The sequence below is a fragment of the Numida meleagris genome, chromosome 1, assembly GCF_002078875.1.
Source record: "Numida meleagris isolate 19003 breed g44 Domestic line chromosome 1, NumMel1.0, whole genome shotgun sequence".
Taxonomy (NCBI): Eukaryota; Metazoa; Chordata; class Aves; order Galliformes; family Numididae; genus Numida; species Numida meleagris.
Window position 1 is genome coordinate 174,613,995 of NC_034409.1, and position 19,498 is coordinate 174,633,492.

Genomic DNA, 19,498 nt, shown 5'->3' on the forward strand with positions numbered 1-19,498 from the left:
AGTGATTTGTTTCCACATGTACAGTTACTTGGTGTATTTGGCATGAGTGCAATTTATTTTTCTTTATCTAGTAGATGCTGAAACAGGACCCAGCGCAATACAGAGTAGAGTCTTGGCCATATTTGGATCTGTTCTTGATCTATTTTGTCCTTTCAGGAAGCACAGTAGTACTGAAAGAGCTATGTAGGGCCAGTATTCAGAATAGCAGGACCCTGTTCCCCGTCATAGAATCACAGAACGGCTTGAGTTGGAAGGAACCTTAAAGCCCATCCAGTTCCTGCCCCTTAGATGCATACTGTAAGAATATAGAGTAACACAGCTTTGATCTTGTTTTCAGAACAGGTATTTTCCCTTGTCCATGTAGAAGAAAAGGATGACTCCTCCATAACAATAGAGCTTAATGCTTCAGTAATTGCAGAGTGTTTTATGCAGATGGATTATGAAGTTTGTCTAGCTGATCTCACATGGCCTTTCAAGGAGTAAAATGTGAATATTCTTGTGAGTGTGCAGAGCTACTGTAGCAGTTGCACAGACATGGAAGTTTGAATAGATGGGAAAGGGGGCTTCTGTTTTGGCACCATGTCCTGCTTAGATGTGAGCTTTGCACTTTACTTCCTCTACATATTACATTAAATTTAATCTTTTCTTTAATTGCCAGATGAAGGGGCTTTAGTGAAAGGAGCAAAAAAACTTGGTTATGTCTTCACAGGAAGGACTCCACATTCGGTTATCATTGATGCGGTAAGTAGACCTGCATGGCACAGTGTGCCAAACTCATGTAGAGCGTGAATGTTTCCAATCTGGTTCTCACTCATAAGGCTTTTAGTAAGCTAGGAACAAAAGGCTTTTGTTGTTTGTGAAGAGTTGTCTTAATCTATTTTATATGCCAATTTGTCTGTCCTTCTCTGTGGAATGGGCAGTAGGAAGTTGGAACTTTATGTGAAATTATGGCAGTTGTGCCTGAAGAACGTTTCACTTACCTGGGAAGCACAATGTAGCACACACGCATAAGGAAGTCGTATAATCAATAAAGTAGGAAAAGACCACTAAAGTCAGCATCATGCCCACTAAACCATGTCCCTCACAGCCACATCTCCCCTTCTCTTGGAAGTTGTGTCTAGCACATCTCTGACTGTTGTATTTAGTAGTTACTCTACTTCTAGATGTTGAATTCCTTGTATTAAAACGTTTTTTTTCTTCCAAGTTAGATAAAATTTATTCAGAAGATTATCTGCCTTGCAATCTTAGTATGTATGCTGGGAGTGTAGCTAACAGATAATGCATGACATGGGCAGTCTCAAACTCATGGGGCCATATTCAGGCTCCTAAGTTGCAGTTTTGTGCTGAAGTGGCTCCAGACATGTACAGCTGCAGCTGAGATAAGAACTTTCTCTGGAATACCTAGTAGGGTGCTTACTAAAAATAATGGATATACTTTTTTCTTCTCAATGCATTCACTTTCAAGTTTTTACTACAACTCCAAGCTAGGCACTTAAAACATGTAACAGTCTGAAACTCATTTCAAACTTTTTACTTTGCAGGAAACTAATGCCTAGTTTAAGGGGAAGAGCTTAGGATGAGGCATTTATTTGAGAGCCATCTATGCTCTTCTTCCCTCTGCAGAAAGGTCACTTGACCTAGTTTATGCTCTTTGGTGTGATGCCAAGTTGTGAGTATGGTCTGTCTAGTCAGCTGTAAAATATGTCTCTCCCAGAGGTTCATACCTCTCTTCATCTGTGGTAGTGTATGTAACATGGATGACTCCATTCAAGGTGGCTTTTTGTCTCAAGGTTATTGCTGAGCTGAACTTTGCCTTGTGGCACACAACTCTGTACTGCGATTAAACTTTGCCAGAACTATGTGCCACAGATGCCACTGAAGTTTTGAGACTTCAGTAACTACCAATGCTCCCAGTACCTGTTAAAGAACAGAAATGACAAAGATAAAACATTCTTAATTCTTTCACTTTCTCAGGTTCCCCATTTTCAATCCCAGCTAAGGGTTACTGGTGGCAGCAGGAGTGACTTTTTGGTTAACTGCTTATGCTCCCTGTATATCCTCTACCTTCTCCCTGAACCCCCCCCCACCACCACCACCCGGGGACAAAACACACCAAAAAACTCACAAATCTAACATACTTGCAAATTAAAGTAAAAAATTCCTGAAGTATATTAGGGAAAGGCTAGTGTTAGACCAGTCTAGAAGGTATGTTTGACTTGTATTATAGACTGTGCACGTTATCTTTTAGAAGTTGATAGCCTTTAAGAATTAAATATGTATCTTAATTGTCAGAGAATACTTCTCTCTCTCTAAAGTAAGATTTTTTTTTTTTTAAGTCGTGTAAAAATAGTAAATGGAAGTAAGTGCCACAATCTTAAAAGTTCAAGTAGAATTGACTATCTTCGTTAAATAAGGCTCTACATCGCTTTTACCAGGAGAGGGAGCTATTATCTCAGCTTATTTACACCAGATGTATAAGCAAAAATGCTTTAACTAGTTGTATGTTTACACATAGGAATATCATGCAGTTTATACTTAAAATAGTGAATGTCTTTATTTTTGTAGCTGGGGAAAGAAAAAACCTTTGAAATTCTTAATGTTCTGGAATTTTCCAGGTAAGTTTTCTATAACATATTTAATGCAGGGTAGTGAAAAACATTTTTTGTAAATATATATCTTGGATAGATAGATTTATAGCTGCTGCAGTAGAAAAGCTGAACCTCCTTAGTTTTGTCCTGCCCCTCCATCCCTGTTTTTCCAATGTTGATCTAAGATAGTTACTTAAAAATGGTGTCTGGTGGCAGCTGTTCAAATGTGAGCTTGGAGATCTCTCCTGCTACCCAAGCTGTCTTTTTACTGTGAAGTTGCTGTTCTGGGAGTGTCACTCCATGCCTCACTTATATCCTGATGTATCCTTTGTCTACTTCAAGGAAATGATTTCAGACTGAATGTTTACAGAAGTTTAGCAAATTGCTTGTGTTTTACTTCATAGGTAGAGTTGCCTGCTGGAAGTCTTTTTGGTGCTCATTTTAAGAAGCATCCCAGCTATGAACAGCTAGCTGTGATTGCTTTTGATTTCTTTCCACCTTTTCCCATTCTGAATGTAGCTACTTAGGCTTCATATAGAAAATCTAGAAGATGCTAGAAGAGTCCTTCAAGGTTTCTGACAAGTTGACTGCTCTCTACAGACAGGAGTATCTGTACCCCGCATATGGTGCTGTTAGAAAATGCTGTCATAGTTCTTCCTTGTCTGTATCAACTTTCCAGTTGCCCAAGTGAGGGAGTCCATATAATTACATTTCAGAAGCACATGGAAGTTCCTCAGGGCCATTAGTTTGCTACATGAATTCTTAGCATAGTTAACGGTTGTCCTTCTAGAATTGCTTCGGAAAGCATGAAAAGACAGTTTTATCTGATCAGACATAGTGAGAGCTTGCGAATTGTGTAAATGTTTCCCAAGCCTACAAAAAGGGGTTAGATCTGCCAGAGTAACTTTCAAGGAGGAGAACTTGAGACTTGACACTCTGCTGTGTTTGTACATACTTGTAAGAAGGGAAGGAGGTCACCTCTGCTCCCAGTTTCCTTCTGCTTCTGAGTCCTCTTTTGGCTAAGGACAAGAATTACATGAAGTCATAGAAAGTTTTGGGTTTGAAAGACCATTAAAGGTCATCTAGTCCAAGCTCCCTGCAGTGGGCAGAGACATCTTTAACTAGATCAGGTTGCTTAAAGATCCATCCAGCCTGGCTTCTAGTGATGCATCCAGGTGTGCTTACAGATAACTTTTGAATATGAAACTACAGTTTCTTTGGGGTTCTCTTGAGAGGAGTTTATTTGTCTGCCTCTGTCCCTTGCAAACTGCATTTTTATTTCCAGTGTCTGTTAGAAAGGAGAGGTGGATAAGTGAAATGTCAAAGTGTATAAATTTAAAATAATTAAGTAAAAAAAATCCCTTACCTTACACTCTTAAACATTATAGTCTTAAACTGTTTACCTTGACTTTAAGAATATACATATACCAGACTTGGCTGTCTTGATGTGCAGCACTCAGAGGGTAGGGAGGCTAAAAGCTGGTCTGTACTGTGACTGCTTTCTGTGATATTTTTGCATGTTCTGCATTCTTTTGAGTTAAAAATTTATATGACTACCCCTGTGTCAGTGGGTAGTTGTTTCAATATGTTATATCTATGAGTAATTCACATTCAGCCTTATTATTTCCATTTCTAGCCAGAATCCCCAAAACTATCATCTTTGAGATATGAGAAAAAAGATGAGAGTAAATGGCTCCTCTTTGTTCAAGAGAATTGTTATGCCATCTTGCTTTTTTCCAAGTTCTTACTCCCGTTTGTCTGCAAGTATAGGCATTTTGATCAAGAGCTTGCCCACGGGAACCATGGGGCTGAAACTGGAAATGTGCAATTTAATATTGCTCCTTGCTTTCCTGGATTGTGAGGTCTTAAGTTACTACTTTTCCATCTCACCTGATCCTTGATGCACTAAGCACAACTGAGAATGCACTGGCTAGAACAGGGCTTCCGCTTCATCAATATAAATAATGAAAACAAATGTTTTTCTTTCAATAGTAACAGGAAGAGAATGTCAGTGATTGTTCGAACTCCAGCAGGACAACTACGTCTCTACTGCAAAGGAGCTGTGAGTAATTATACTACTTCAATGGAGAGCTAATACTACCAGTTATTGTTTCAACAGCTGTGACTGATGCTGGCACTTCATATCTCATACATAATACCAGTTGGCTTTTTGTTTAGGACCAAGTGATTTAGGAAGTCTGTAATTCCTTCTTTGACTTCTTTTGCAGGCAAGTTGTTAGGCTATTTACTACCCAAGTGAAATCCTGAAACTAGTGGGAACCCTCACTTAAGCAAAGGCTGGATTTCACCCAGCCGTGCAACAGGAATTCAGGAGCTAGACAAAATGCTGTTGTCTAAAGCTGTAATACTAACTTTTGCTTTCAAGTGGTTGGCTCTTGATCTGGCTCTCTCACATCTCTGCACCTGCTGTTATTTGTCATCATGACTTGCACCAAGTTATGTTTCTGTCTTCACTGATGAGCAATAACTTAGCAAAATACAAAGGCTGTAAAAACAGCACTGTTCGCAGCCATAGTGTGGTTCTGATTTCAGTAGAAAAATCAGAGATGACTTTCTGCAACAGAGAAAACTATTTCTAACTTCCAGTAAGGATCTGGTTTCCTTGACACATAGGCTTGGGTGCACTGCTCTGCTTCAGTCTAACTCCTCTGTTATGGTAAAGATGGTGCTAGCTTCAAGCTAATGCAGTGGGAATGAATTAAGCCTACTGTTGCTACGCGGTACTTTGAAGTTGTGTGCTTAGTAACTCCTCACTGATTTGCACCTGTTTGTGTTCAATCATTGCTATTACTGTGCCTCTGTTAACAATTTCTCGTAGAGTGGTAGTGAAAAGGATGGAAAACAGGAGTCAAAAATTTCTTGCTGTCTTTGATTTGAGCAGGATCAGATGTCCGATATGCTAATTACTACAACCTGTTTGCTCCAATATGGTGTTTCATTTTGTGTGTTCTGTTGCATCCACTTTTCATCTAAACTTTAATCTGTCTATTCTACACAAACCTTACTAGGTTCTGATGGAAACATCCTATCCTGACACTTAAATCATAAGTTTCTTGTTTTATATGCCTCTATTCAGTGATGTATGTAGGCCTGCATGCTTAGTTTGCTTTAGAGTATGTATTTAAGCACATTTAGTGTTTGCGTATTTTACTTAATGTAGCAACTCGGTCTGGTAATCACATGATAAAACCCAGAGACTAGACAGATAGAGGATGCTGCTGCATTTTGATTACTTCTGTTACTCATGTACTTAAGTATTTTAATTGCCATTTGCGAAAGAAGGAGTTGTGGGAGGAAGGTTTTTCTACCTTCTGTTTTTAAACATCGATGGGAATCTTTCTAGAAAAGAATTGCAAGAAGACTACAATGAGTACTGAATAAGAACACATACATACATACTCTGAAAACTAATACATTTGCTTAGTTCAGAAAGGAGTGTTCTATAATGTTTCATGGGGGATTACATGATGGAAAAGTCCCTGTTATTTAAAGTGGGTAGAGGCAGAGTGTACTTCTGTGCCTTTTATGTGAAGTGAGTGTGCTGTTATCTCTGCCACTGGACACAGCTCAGGTGATTATTCAAACCAGTGTCTCTAAAACCCGAATGCATTACATTAAATTTGTAAGTCTTGGGTTCTGATGTAAGCAAGTCCAGTCAGGTAACTTCACTTGAGCTGGTAAATACACAAATACAAACTTCATATGGAGACTTACCCTACTGTAATGAATTTGCTTTTAATAGGATAATGTAATTTTTGAGAGGCTTTCGAAAGATTCCCAGTATATGGAGCAAACACTGTGCCATCTTGAGTACTTCGCCACAGAAGGTAAGAGAAGCAACATGTCAAAAGAATTCAATTTATTAGATTATTTCCTGCATTATCTAAGCTTTCTAGTGCCAAATATGATGGTTGTATACTCAAAATTGGTATGTAGCAGCAGTAGCAACTTTAAAGATGACTAGACCTAAGGAAATTTGTGCCATATTTCTGCTTCTGTGCAATTTTGGTACAGAAATGAAATTTGGAAGGAGTTGGAACTGTGTATTTGTGACAAAATGAAGGTACATGAGTTATATTTTCCAGTTTAATTGGAGTAACTGGTATTTTTACCACTGTAAAAAGTCAGATGACAAAGTCTCTGGCTTTATGAAGCAGATATTGATAACATGAACATGCTGAGATGCCTGGAAGACACAAGATGATCTGAGATGGTCTTAAAGCCTTTGACTGATGTAACATCTCTGTTCGCAGGGAAGTGCTTGGCTTTGTTCCCTTTTCCGCAGTAGCATAAAATATTTGCATTATAGTAAAAACACGAACAAATGGTTTTCCTAAATATGAAATTGTTATTTATTCAGCCTTATTACTCCCACATTCCTAGTAATCAAACCTTTGTGTTTTATGGCATGTACTCCTTTCTGCTTGACTAATGCTGGAAAAAGAAATCTATACTTTTGTGTGTTAATTTTGGTCCCTAGCCTAAAATGGTTTTCATACATCACAGGCCCCATTCTGTACTATTCTGTGTGTATATAATTGCTATTAATAATGGAGTTATGTGGATACACTGAAGGGGAAAGCACTGAGGGAAATAAAATGTGCGGAGTAATATCTCCAATCATATGTAGTCAGTTCTTTGTTTAATTTGATCTTTAAAAGAAAAAAAGAATACCAAGCTTGACTGATATGTAAACAAAAATGATGAAAGATTATTCTTTTGTTGCTCTGGTAAGTAACGCTAGATTGCAGTACTGGAAATTAGGGAGAAGCTTGTACCCATTAGGCTCTCTTGATTTGCACCAGTATTAGTAACCTATGTGAGCCAGACACTTGTGCAGTATTCGCAGAAACAAATGCATTAAAAAATATACAGGAAACCAGAGCTCAATAGTTTGCAGTAAGAACTCCTGTTGGCTCCAGTGAGAGGGTTAGAATTTAGTGTTTGTTAGGCCATTTGGCAGATATTCAGTCACTGCATACAGCGAAATTACACCGTATTCTGTTTTGTAGGTCTGAGGACTTTATGCATTGCTTATGCTGATCTGTCAGAAAACTCTTATAAGGAGTGGTTGAATGTCTATAATGAAGCCAGTATACTTTTGAAAGACAGAACTCAGAAGTTGGAAGAATGCTATGAGATCATTGAGAAGGTAAGGCATTTTTTTGAGGATCAAATGCAGATTGCTTTTGCATGCAGTTTGGGCTTTATAACAAATAGTTCTTTTCAGTTTCAGAAGAGTGGAATTGTATTCTTAACTGAAAACCTATGTAAAGTTAATCTAACTCGATAGTAGAACTGATACAGTCAGCGTGGTGCATCAGATTCCCACTTGCTAATATGTGAAAAGAAGCTGCTTCTTTTTTGAAGAGCAGACACAGCTGAGGTTTTCTGAAGGACATTTCAGACACTACAGACATTATCATGTGCTCACTGTGGCCTATAGCTCAAAAACTGCTCATTTGATGTGGATTGTTGAGCTAATAATTTTGAAAGTTTAAAGTAGGTATGAGAGAACATTTCAACTAATCGCGCATCTGATGAAATGTTAAAATGTCAACACTAGGGGCCAGTGTTTGATATTTACCGGTCTTTTATCTGCTTTCTGTATTGCAGGTAGTCAGCTCATTTGACCTACAATTGTTCATGCTCTTTCCCCCTTGCTCTGGATATTTCACTGATTTTTGCTTAGTGGTTTATTTTAAACACTTGTTGAACTTAAATTGCTTTTGTTAATATTAACAGTGCGATTCAAATTCCAGAGCTCTCTTCGTTGGTTATTCGAGTTATTTGGGACAGAACAGGGGAGAAGACTGAGACTAGGATGGGAGCCAGCTTTAATGGAGTAGCAGAAAAACTCCAGCAACTCATGAAGTGGTAGCTGAAGATTAGACATTGCTTTTCAAACTTATGTCTAATGTGTCATCTTCTGTTGGCTGGTCAGTAGCAGCGTTGTTATCTGAACATTTTGAAGGTTGATGTAGCTTTTTGGCTTCCTGCACTTTGCTTTCATATTTCACTGATTTCACAGGTGAAAAATTATCATGGGTGATCAACCCATTAATATGGGGTTGATTCTCTAGTTTGAAGATGTTTTCTCAATCCTTGAAACATTTTTTGCCATCTACCTTCTGCCTCCTTTCATAATTCAACATTGTGAAAAATGGGCAGCCACAAGTAGGTTTTTGATTTGGAGTTTTGGACTTTGTAGCGCCATATTGGAAGGAAAAAAATCGACTGTATTCTTTTCATATTAGTTTACTTGCTGGTCAGGGAGTGAGCAAGGAATTGCACTGGAAGCTTAGATTTTTCTCAGAATTTTTGTTTCCCTGGTTCATTCTCTTGTATAAAGGATTTTATTTTTTTCTAGATGAGAAACTGAGATGTAGTATAAAATAACTGTTTTAACATGCCAACTTTGCATTTAAGGGGTTTAAATAAGAGTAGGAGTAGTACTTTCAGTCTGACTGAGATCACTGGATCATAGTACAGGTGCGTCTGGGGAGACAAACTTCGGCTGTTTTTTTTTGGGTACCTGTAAATTGGCTGAGAGGGCTTCAACAGGGGCAATAGTAACTCCTTGCTCAGGCAGCTTGGCCATTCCCAACACTGTACTTTCATGTGTAATCACTTAACAGGTAAGTTTGGGAACATAAGACAAGCTGAAGTTACACACTTGGACTGTGTTTCTTACGTACCAATGTTGCTTGTATTAATAGGGCTAATGTTTTACCAACATTCAAAAGGGTTTTAAAGTAAAAGGCTTATGGGAGTTCATACTACTGCCTTTACCTACAACAAAACTTATTTGTTGTCAAGGCTTACATTAATTAATGTCTGGTTACATGCCTATATGGATAACAGCTTCCCCTTCGGTTATTTACACATCCATAGATAAATACAAGTAAGAACTGCAGTAACTTTCTCTTCATCTATTTTTGCCAATTAAAAAAAAAATTAGTCCTTGCAAACATGAGAAGTTGTTACTCTCCCTGCTCAGTTCCTGAAATGGGGCATATAACTAAACTCAATTTATATCCATTTCTTTTAAATTGAACATTTTTGCATGTCTAAGCAATCATTAACAATACTTCTAATGTTAAAATTGGATGACTGGGTTATGACAAGGTGTATTTCTTTGGTATTTTTGTCAGCCTGACCTTTTTTTTTTTTTTCCTGTAATGTTGCCAAATCTCTTTAAGCAATTGCTCTACAATTGCATACGAATACAGCTTATTCTATGGTATTAAGTGGTTGTGTGAGACGTTCTTTTCTGGCACAAATCTGTATTAGACTACGGATACTTGGATTGATTAATGTCCATACCACTTCTATTACATAGAGGTAGTGATTATATCCATAAATAGTTGGAATAATTTTTGCTTTGAGTGATTGTATTCAGTTTGTGTGTACATTTTATGGGAGGGAAGTTAGTTTCAGTGATGTGATGCCAAGTGACTTTTGTTTTGTGAGCTTAAGAAACATAATCTGCGACCACTCATCTTGTAGCTAGTGATTACTGAATATTCTAGTGTATATGTTCATCCATAGGATAGCTTTGGAGTTGTGTAACTTCAATTAATTGCTCTTGAAACTCTGCCAACTTTCTGATCATAAACACTGGGTTCCATTCTATACATCCTGAAATGTGAATTGTGCGCTGGCGAAGTAGAATAGGCAACCCGAAATTTACTGCAGTATGTACTGCTTGTCAAAACGCTGTATTAGCAATGAGGCACAACATGTTTTTAATTCCCTGCTTTTAGAGTATTCCAAACAGCGATTTATCCTAGGAAACCAATCCCTCAAATTCTTTCTTTCAGGATTTACTGCTTCTTGGAGCTACAGCCATTGAAGACCGCCTGCAAGCAGGTGTTCCTGAAACAATAGCCACACTAATGAAGGCGGAAATTAAGATATGGATTCTGACAGGGGACAAACAGGAAACTGCTCTCAACATAGGTATTCTTCTTTCTGGTTACATCAAATTTGTCTGAGACAATAGCAGGTTACACAGTAGATGTGATGTGTGGATTTTTAAAACAAAAGCAGGCCTGATTTGTACTTACAGCCTGGCTCCTTGGTAGCAAGCAGGCTTGTGGTAGCCTTTACTTTGGAGAATTGGTAGTTTTGGAATGAAATTTTTGCACTGAATGTCAGGCTATCTGCAGCTTCTTTTAATGCAGAAGAGGCTCTCACTTAGCTTTTGGCTAACTGCGGTTCTTGTATGAAGAAAGAAGGCAATTTTATGTACTGATGGAAAGTAGAGGGTTCAGTCTGTAATGTTTTAGTTTTACTGTGCATTATATCTCAATTTATTTCACGGTTTGTCATTCTTAAGGATTCCCTCCACTGGATTTCAGTAGAGTTAGGGATATGATGGGAAAAAATGGGTATAACTTACTACTTGTTGCAAGTTTTGTTTGTGAAAGTAGATGGATGCTTGAATAACTAACTACTCATGCTGTCACTTCAATGCATCTGCTAGTCAAGTATGTCATAATTGTAATCTTGATAGAAAGCTGTCGTTGCTATTGAATATGTGGATAGTTGGATATGGATTGTTTATCAAGGCACAAGATGGGTATTCTTAAGTCTCAAACTTTATTGATGTATCTTAGCTTACGAGTACTGTTTGTAATTTACGGCCCAATCCATATGTACAGTTACATTTCAGGTACTGTATGCAGTCTTGGGAGTAAAAGTATTTTCAGTTCTTCATAGTGTATGGCAATGATATTTACAATCTCCTGCTTGCTTTGTGGATATGCTTAGGTCTTCTTATCCCTTGGCAGCCACCTCGAGGAGATGGAACAACACTGCAGTTGTTTGCCAGTTTTGCAGACTGAGTGTGTTCGTGGTGGGTTTTAATACTGATCAGACATTAGAACTTAGGGTGGTGACGCACTGGAACAGGTTGCCCAGGGAGGTTGTGGATGCTCTGTCCCTGGAGGCATTCAAGGCCAGACTGGACGTGGCTCTGGGCAGCCTGGTCTAGTGGTTGGCAACCCTGCACTTGGCAGGGGGGTTGAGACTCGATGATCCTTGAGGTCCTTTTCAACCCAGGCCATTCTATGATTCTATGACACATGGTCTGCTTTCTGTTCTTAGCTGCTGAAGCTGTCATTAGCCAGTCTCCACAAAGAGCTGTAGAAGGCTTAGCAGTGGTCTTCTAGCATCATAATTCTCTTAAAACAATGTGCAGACTCTCAATCTCCTTTGCCTTTCAGTGACTCTGTTACTCTGAAAACTGTGACAGACTTCTGCTTAGCACCATCCTGGTAGGCTCCCAGGAAATCTGAACTGATGCATTCTAGCCAACAACTTGTGCTACAGTAGCTGTGCATGTGAAAGGTCCTAAAATCTTCTTCAGTAGTCATAAGCTGGAGTCACCCACAATGTCTCTTCATGCCTCTGTTTCACTTACCTTGACTCCCTGTCTTCACGTTATAATGCATGTGTAACCTGAAAGTCATGAAGCCACAGATCCATGTGTACAGCTGCTTTCTGTTTTCCTTACCTTCCTCAGGCCTCTCCTGGAATACTTCTGTGATTTTTCAGTTGGGGAAATTGAAGCAATGCCAGTGAGCTTGTCTGTGTCCCACAGCGAAGCTGGAGCAGGGCATACGTGCCCTCTGTAAACACGGAGGATAAGCGTTCTTGCCTCAGATGTATTCTGTATGCCTGCAGTGCGAGTGTGCCTGTGGGCTATGATCTTGAACTCTGGTTCAAGCAATCTTTCTCCCAGGATACTTGAAGGGAAACAAGTCCCAGAAGTACCTGATTCATCTGCTTCATGGGCTTTTAGTCAGACTTTTAAGTTTAAAACCCAGACAGCAATTCACAAGTGTCGATTGACATTTTATATCTGGCTTTGAGCCAGCAGTTGATCAAGTCAAAAGCATTGACAAAAATATGCCCTGATCTCAGAGAGCCTGTTTTTGTTTGTCTTGCTAGTTCTGCCAGAAATAACTATTATAAAACTTCCTGTATAAAATAGGACTACAAAATTCCCGTGTAACTTTATGATTTCCAGATTTTGTTTTATACTAGTGCTAGATTTTAACATCTTCATAGTCCTAAAACGGCACATTATGCATAGATCTCCTATAAAACATTAGGCTTAACTTACACCCTCCTATTCTAAGCTTGATCTCACCCCTGTTTAATGTGATGACAATGGGCAAAATGGTCTCTTCTGACTCTGTGACTTCCAAGTCAGACCAAGTTAGCATTTTCCAGAGTTTTTTCTCTAGCTCCAGTTGTCAAGTGGCATCTTGCTAGACTTGAAAAACTTAAAATGAAGCAATGAGCAGCAGTCTAGAAACTACAGCTTGCTGTTGCAGCTGCTTTTCCAATCAAATGCTCCTAGAAAATGCATTTGAATTAGTTATACTGAATTAGTAACAGCCTGCTGCATGAGGCTATTGCTGTTCTCTGGGGAAAGAATAACCCTGACATGGAGGGAAATGATTAAGTTTGTAATATCCTCCTTTTCTCCCCAGTAAAAATAAGGAAGTAGTTCTTCAGCCTGGGACTAACTTTCAAAAATGGCAAACTTTGAACTGACTTCTCTTCCTAAGTCAGTTTTTTGTCTGTACCTGCTGTGGCTTCCTTTCTCAATTCTGTGCTGCTACCTAAAAGACCTTCTAGGCTTTTAGGCGTAGGCTGTCTGCAAAGCTTTCGTACTGCAGGTTGCATTTTACTGCAATATATTTCATCTCTTTCCCAATGGTTTCGATGTCATTCTCTAACTTTCTGTAAAGCAGAAAGAAAACCTTAGCTTATTAACACAGTTAAGATGATAATGTTTCTGTAAGGCTGCATCTGATACTCATATTCTACACAGCTGTGAAAATGCAATAGAAACAAAACTTCTGCAGGTAATCATATATACTGTCTGAAGGTGACTGTATGATACAATTATGCCTTCCACAAAGAAAGATGAGGGATTTTCGTGACAGACGTCATTGATGCAGGCATGTCAGCCCTGGATTATACCTAGAAAACTAGCCTAATTATAAAAAATACTGTAGCCTGACAAAATGATTTGCGCTGCAGTTGATGAGCCTGTATGGCCTTCCTTAGGAACCAAAAATCTCACAGAAGGCAAATTCATGCCTCAATTTGCTCTTGCTGGTGGGAGATACAGAGAGAGACTTATTCTTTTTATACTGACTGTGGTTCTACTTGCAGTGGTTCCCCTTTGGAACATTACTCTTATGTTGTAGTAGTATACTACTTCATTTAAGACACATAGATGGACAAAAAACCCCCCACAACCCTTCCTAAGGCCTCATTTCAAAACTGTCATTTCTTGAACTTGCTGTGATTCCTTTTGATGCAAAAGCATGGTAGAACTGCGAAATAGTTTGATTGTATTTTCTTTTCTTGCGTGACTTAGATCAGCAATGAGGCATATGGTTAATGTTCCAATAGACCAATAGACCTGCGCTTCATGAAGCCACATGACAGTGCCATTTGGAAGAGCCATTTGCAACTTTTGATTTGCTTCTTTTAATTAATAGTGATGGAATTATGCTGATTATTCTGTTAGTTCCATTTATGTATAACCTAGATGGCTCCTTGTCTCATGTCACTGACAACCACATGATGGAGGAACTGCCAGGTCGATGTTATTAAGCAGTCCTGTAATCTTTAGCTCTTACTATTACAAAAATAACAGATTTTTCTGTTTTCAGTATTTTTTAATTTGAATTGTGGTGTCTTGGTGAATGTGTTGAACTGCCTTCTAAGTGCTGTTCTGCACTGTGATGACTTGCTCTTTGTTGGTGCCCCAGTCCTACAAGAAGAATAATTTAGTACAATTTCTTGACGCCTGTAGGAGTTGGTAGGGGTTCTGCCGTGTATCACCTGAACTGTGTTTTTTGATGAAACTCAGGACCTCCTTCCACATGAAACCCTGACAGCACATGCTGAGGCTAAGTAGAGTGTGTTGTAGTGATGTGTGCTGATGCAGTGTGTGTGCTTCTGGCTGTATGATGTAGCTGCAGCTGACTTCAGATCCATTCTGTAATGTGCTGAAGGTCATTCAGCTTTCATAAGGATAAATGAAGTTTATGTATAGGAATGATTACTTTTCCTGTAGCGACATAGCGTATCTCTAATGAATATTTTATTTTCTTTGGTTAAAATGTTTTAAGCGGTGTTTTTGGAATTGCAGATAAAATGGAGTCTCCATTGCTAATAAACTTGTCAAGGTGGAGTGTGACCTTAACCTTCTAGTAGCCTGCCTGGTGTAAGTCACTGCTCAGATATAAATCCTAATCTGGCATATATAACTTCCTTTTAAGATTGAGTTCAACCATAATACTTCTATAAAAAGCTAATTCGTGTTTTATTTCTCTTGCAGGATACTCTTGCAGACTCATTTCACAGAGCATGTCTCTCATCCTGGTCAATGAAGATTCCCTAGATGTAAGTAACTAAGTAAATTCCAGTGTAATTCTTGACAGAATGAGGTATTACTCAGAAAACAGAAAGTTGTTGGGCTTTCTCACTTTGATTACTCTCACTTGGCTTTAGGGAGAACAAGATTAAACAACTCATTTTAGAAGGCCACTAATGATCATGTATCAAACATGCTGAAAAGGATGTGTTGTACAAAATTTGCTTCTGTGGTCTCTGATCACAAGCTGTACAAATCAAACTAAAGTCTTAGAACAAGGAACTAATTAAATCCATGTGTTTGATTTTACTGTAAACTGGTGAAACCTGCAGTATGCCTTCAGGAATGTAGTTAGGTTATGCTACGTGTATAGGAGTAAGATGTCTGAAGAAGGGAAAAAGAAGTTGAAAAAAACAATTTCAGCACAAGAAGCGATCTTCAATATTGCTTAGAATGGCTGTAACCAAACCTACGTCTTAGTAAACTATCTTGTGAGCTCACCTGAGTGCAGCTTCTCAGACCTGAAAATTAGATTAACAAGTGATACCATGTTCCTTAGATATGCTTACATAAATAAATAAAAAGAGTTCTGAAAGTAAAAAGAATATACTTTATCTTCTGGGGGAGATTCATATACGTTTTTCCAGTTTGCCTGTTTCAGCGTCAGTGTCAGCACTTGATATCACTTGAATATCTGATTGCTATTAGAGGTATTTGTAGGACAGGACAAAAGATCTATATTAAACATTATCTGATACTGCATTTAGAATTTGTAATTCATCCTGTCTGACACAATGGGTAATGCAAAGCTAGTATTCCTGCATACCAAAAGGAGTTAATGGATATCTGGAAGTCTGGTGGCAAAAAAAAAAGAAAAAAAAAAAAGCAGCTGAGAAGCTGCATTTTTCTAGTTTCATTTGCGTGATTTAGTTAACAGTAGCCTTGACAGTGATTTTAGCTCAGACTCAAGTTTTCTGAATGCATTTGTGGCCTCTCATGCTCGGGCATTCTAACTCATCAGATCTCGGGAGCTCCAAGAGGAGTCTAAGGGGAGAAGGTCTGCCTCCAGAGGAAGAAATGCTGCATTACTAGTTCCCGTGCAGCATAATGCACCCTGTTGGGAGCTGTCTCTTGCTGAGTTTGAGCAATGAAGACTGTTATTGTCTTCTGTGTTTCTGCGTAGTTAAAGTTGTTTAAACAATTCTACTTGGACAAGGAAACTGCTTTTCTTTTCTAAATTATTATTGCATTAGATGTGCCTAGATGGGAGTATATACATTTGGTTTCAATCAAATATCTTACTGAAGACTCCCATCTGCTCAGACAAACTTCTCCCACTTCTCCACTTCTGTATGGCCCCTCTTTAAGGGAGTTGTTCCTTTCCTGTGGGATCAAAATACTCCGCTTCTGATGAGCATTCTGCTGTACTTGGCTGACTGGACCTTTTAACCCAAAGAATGATGCAGAACCTCACTGGAAATGAGCAGCTGATGGTACTTGTTCCATTAGACAACCAGATTAGTGGGCTAGGATCATAGGAAGAAGAAAACCTGGATTCTTTTTTCTAAATGTATTGGGAACTCACCCCAGAAGAAGGAAAGTGGTTGAGCTTGGTTTTTGACTTTCTTATATTTTAAAACTGAGTGAAAGCATGGTTTAAGTTTTTTGACCCTGGAAATAAGACTTGTATTTCAGTTTAAATTCAAACTAGTCCCTTGAAAATTTCCAAAAGCAACCGAAGTGACTCCTCTAGTGCCTATTTAGCAATAATCAAAGACTTGCATAAGGATTATTGATTCCTAAAGAAAGGTGTGCAATCTGAAGACAGGGGTTCTTACTAGGTAAGAGAAAGAAAATGGAACAACGTTGCTTAGTATTTAGAACTATCTGGAAGTTGGATAAGATGGTCTTCAAGCCACATTAACTTTTTTCACTACTCGTTTTGAATAAAGCGGTAGAATTGCAGACAGATTTCTTGTTGTGAATATATTGCAGGAGGTTGCTGAGTAGTACCTAACTGCTTCAACACTTGCTTCTAAATGGTGACTTAAGGTAATTGACTGAAAGGACCATGAGAGCGCAGGCTGAATAAGGAAAATGGCTTATTGTGTGTGCACTAATGGAGAATGCTTCAATCCTGGGGGGTTCCTTAAAACAGGTAGGTAAATGGATCCAAGGTGTTCAACACAGGCAAAAGTGAATTTGCCTTTTTCAAGAGGAAAGCCTGGAACTAGGCAGTAAGAAACAAGAAATCCATACTTCAGTCTCCCATTTTTTCAGTCCTTCCCATCTATAACATCAGGAACAGCTTGGTTCTGACCTGTGTAGAACAAGCTCTGGTTAATTGGTGTGATTGCACTCCTGTGTTGTTTACAACAGAGGTGTATACTCACTGATGTGCATATCATGTAGCTGTATGTATGAATACACTGACAAATATTTTGGTAAGATTATTTTATACCTCCAGAAGTCTTCTATGTGTTATTTCTAAAATTCGGTATGTTTTCTGTAGCTTTAGGAAAGTAGGAGTTATAGCTAATTTTATCCATGCACTTGACATCCTTGAAGTCCTATTAGATCTTTCTGCTGTTTAGGTAAACCTTTCATTCTTGTCTAGAAACATGATAAAACAGAGACCTATAACAGCTGTTTGATTCAGTAGATCCAGTGATGCGTTCAGAGTGCTGGTTTAGCAAAAACTCATTGTGTGACCATAGCTCTTGACCACGGTCTGCTCACCCATGGGTAGGATATGTGGCTTAGGGAGAAGGCATGCTGACAGTCTCCACGCTCCTCTTTCGAGTCTCCTTCAGATGATCATCTGCCTGCCTGACAGCTTTAGTTGATAATCTCCACCTCAACATATTCACTAAATGCCAAACTAATCGTAACAAGAAAGTGAAATCTATCTTTACCGTTCCTTTCTTAGCACAGATCTATGGAAGCAAAAATGGCTACTAGACAGGAAACCTAATTGGAAAAAGAAGCGAGAGCTACAGAATATAGCAGTTCCTTTCATAAACATGAAGCTGTCTTGTAAATAAATGAATGTAGTAGCCCTGTTCTGGGAAATTCTGGTAACTACTTGAGAATTGCAAATCCAGAAGTCTGGATAACTGAATATAGAACTGCATACTTTTTATAGCGATACAGAAAAAGTAAAAGTTAATCTCTAGTTTTTAATACTGCTCTACACTGCTCTAATTTTTAAGAGGAAACAGCTTCCTACAGTTGTACTACAAAGGAAGAAAGAGGTACAGTTTTAGAGGAAAAAATAGACATAGGGTAATAAACTGAGAAACTTTAAGAGCTGAACAGTTTGGGAAGTTTTGAGGCCATATTAGGCTTTATGATGGGGATTAGGCTAATGAGAAAGTCTAAAAAAATTTAATTTTCACTGACAATCTGTCCTCTTATTGAAGTTCATACAAGTGCCTATGTTGAAGTGTTGGCAGATGCTTAATAACTCAAATATGAATACACACCAAGCAAGGTTATATTGACAGAAAGGCTCCAGAATTGTAGGGGAGTTCTTGGTCACATGTGAAAAATTGTATGAAAATATTATTGAGGTTTCCTATTCTCTCAGTGTAGGAAAGCGCTTTGTATAGATGGAGATGTACACCCTATTTTAAGACTTTTGAGGGCTCCACACTTGTATTTCAGGTGTGCAGGGATGGGACTGTACGGAATACTGGCTGTTAAGGTGAAGTAGTTCCTGAAATAAGTTGTATAAACTGTTTGCTTACTTTAAGTGTAAGAGGTCAAAGATGATACTGCCAGTCATATGGGCCCCTTTGTATGCATCTTACCACCTGGTTCGCTTTAAGGATATGCTAGAGTGAGAAGCCCTAATCAAACACAGATTGAGACAAAATGAAATCCCTCCTTCCTTTCTTTTTGCCTGACCTCTGCCAACACACAAAAAAAAAAACAAAACAAAACCACAATCAGCTTTTTACCTAACACGATTTAAAATCCCCAGGTAAAACCAGAAAACCCGCTCTGATGCTCTTTTCCCACCTGCTACCTCCAATTGTGAGAACTTCTCTAAGTGAAGAGATCTCTGGTTTACCAGAGCACAGCAGCTGCTTCCATTTGTTTAAGTTGGAATTGCAGTGTTGCTGATAGCTCATGTTGAGTCGAGTGCCTTACACTCTGATTTTGGCCTCTAGTATTACTGCACACTTGCTTAAAGACTCCCATTTGCAGTGCACTGAAGATATTTTGCAGAAGTGAGCGCTAAAAACTTGGCAAACTAATGTTCTGCGGGGCCTTGTGCACGTCATGTGGTGGTGGGAGAATGGGAAGGAACAATAGAAGGGTTCCATCTGTGCATAGCACGCTTTTTTCCGCAACTTTTAATCTTAGCTGGTATCTTCTGACTTCCCTTACATGAGCCAAAAATGAGATCTAAGACTCAGAACAGTTCTGAAAAGAAAAGCTGGGTATCTTTTTTTTTTATGCTTTTCATTTGTGT

At 38.7% G+C, this 19,498-nt stretch overlaps 1 protein-coding gene across 9 annotated transcripts in view; it reads left to right on the forward strand.

Moving 5' to 3' along the window:
- Positions 1 to 19,498, forward strand: part of ATP8A2 (ATPase phospholipid transporting 8A2) — a 325,803-nt gene that overhangs the window by 79,765 nt on the left and 226,540 nt on the right. For all 9 annotated transcript variants that reach the window (XM_021379136.1, XM_021379100.1, XM_021379117.1 and 6 more), the window contains 7 exons: positions 659 to 741; positions 2,566 to 2,615; positions 4,581 to 4,650; positions 6,352 to 6,436; positions 7,622 to 7,761; positions 10,433 to 10,571; positions 14,983 to 15,047. In XM_021379136.1, coding sequence (XP_021234811.1) covers positions 659 to 741; positions 2,566 to 2,615; positions 4,581 to 4,650; positions 6,352 to 6,436; positions 7,622 to 7,761; positions 10,433 to 10,571; positions 14,983 to 15,047 — 632 coding nt within the window. The remainder of the gene's footprint in view (positions 1 to 658; positions 742 to 2,565; positions 2,616 to 4,580; positions 4,651 to 6,351; positions 6,437 to 7,621; positions 7,762 to 10,432; positions 10,572 to 14,982; positions 15,048 to 19,498) is intronic.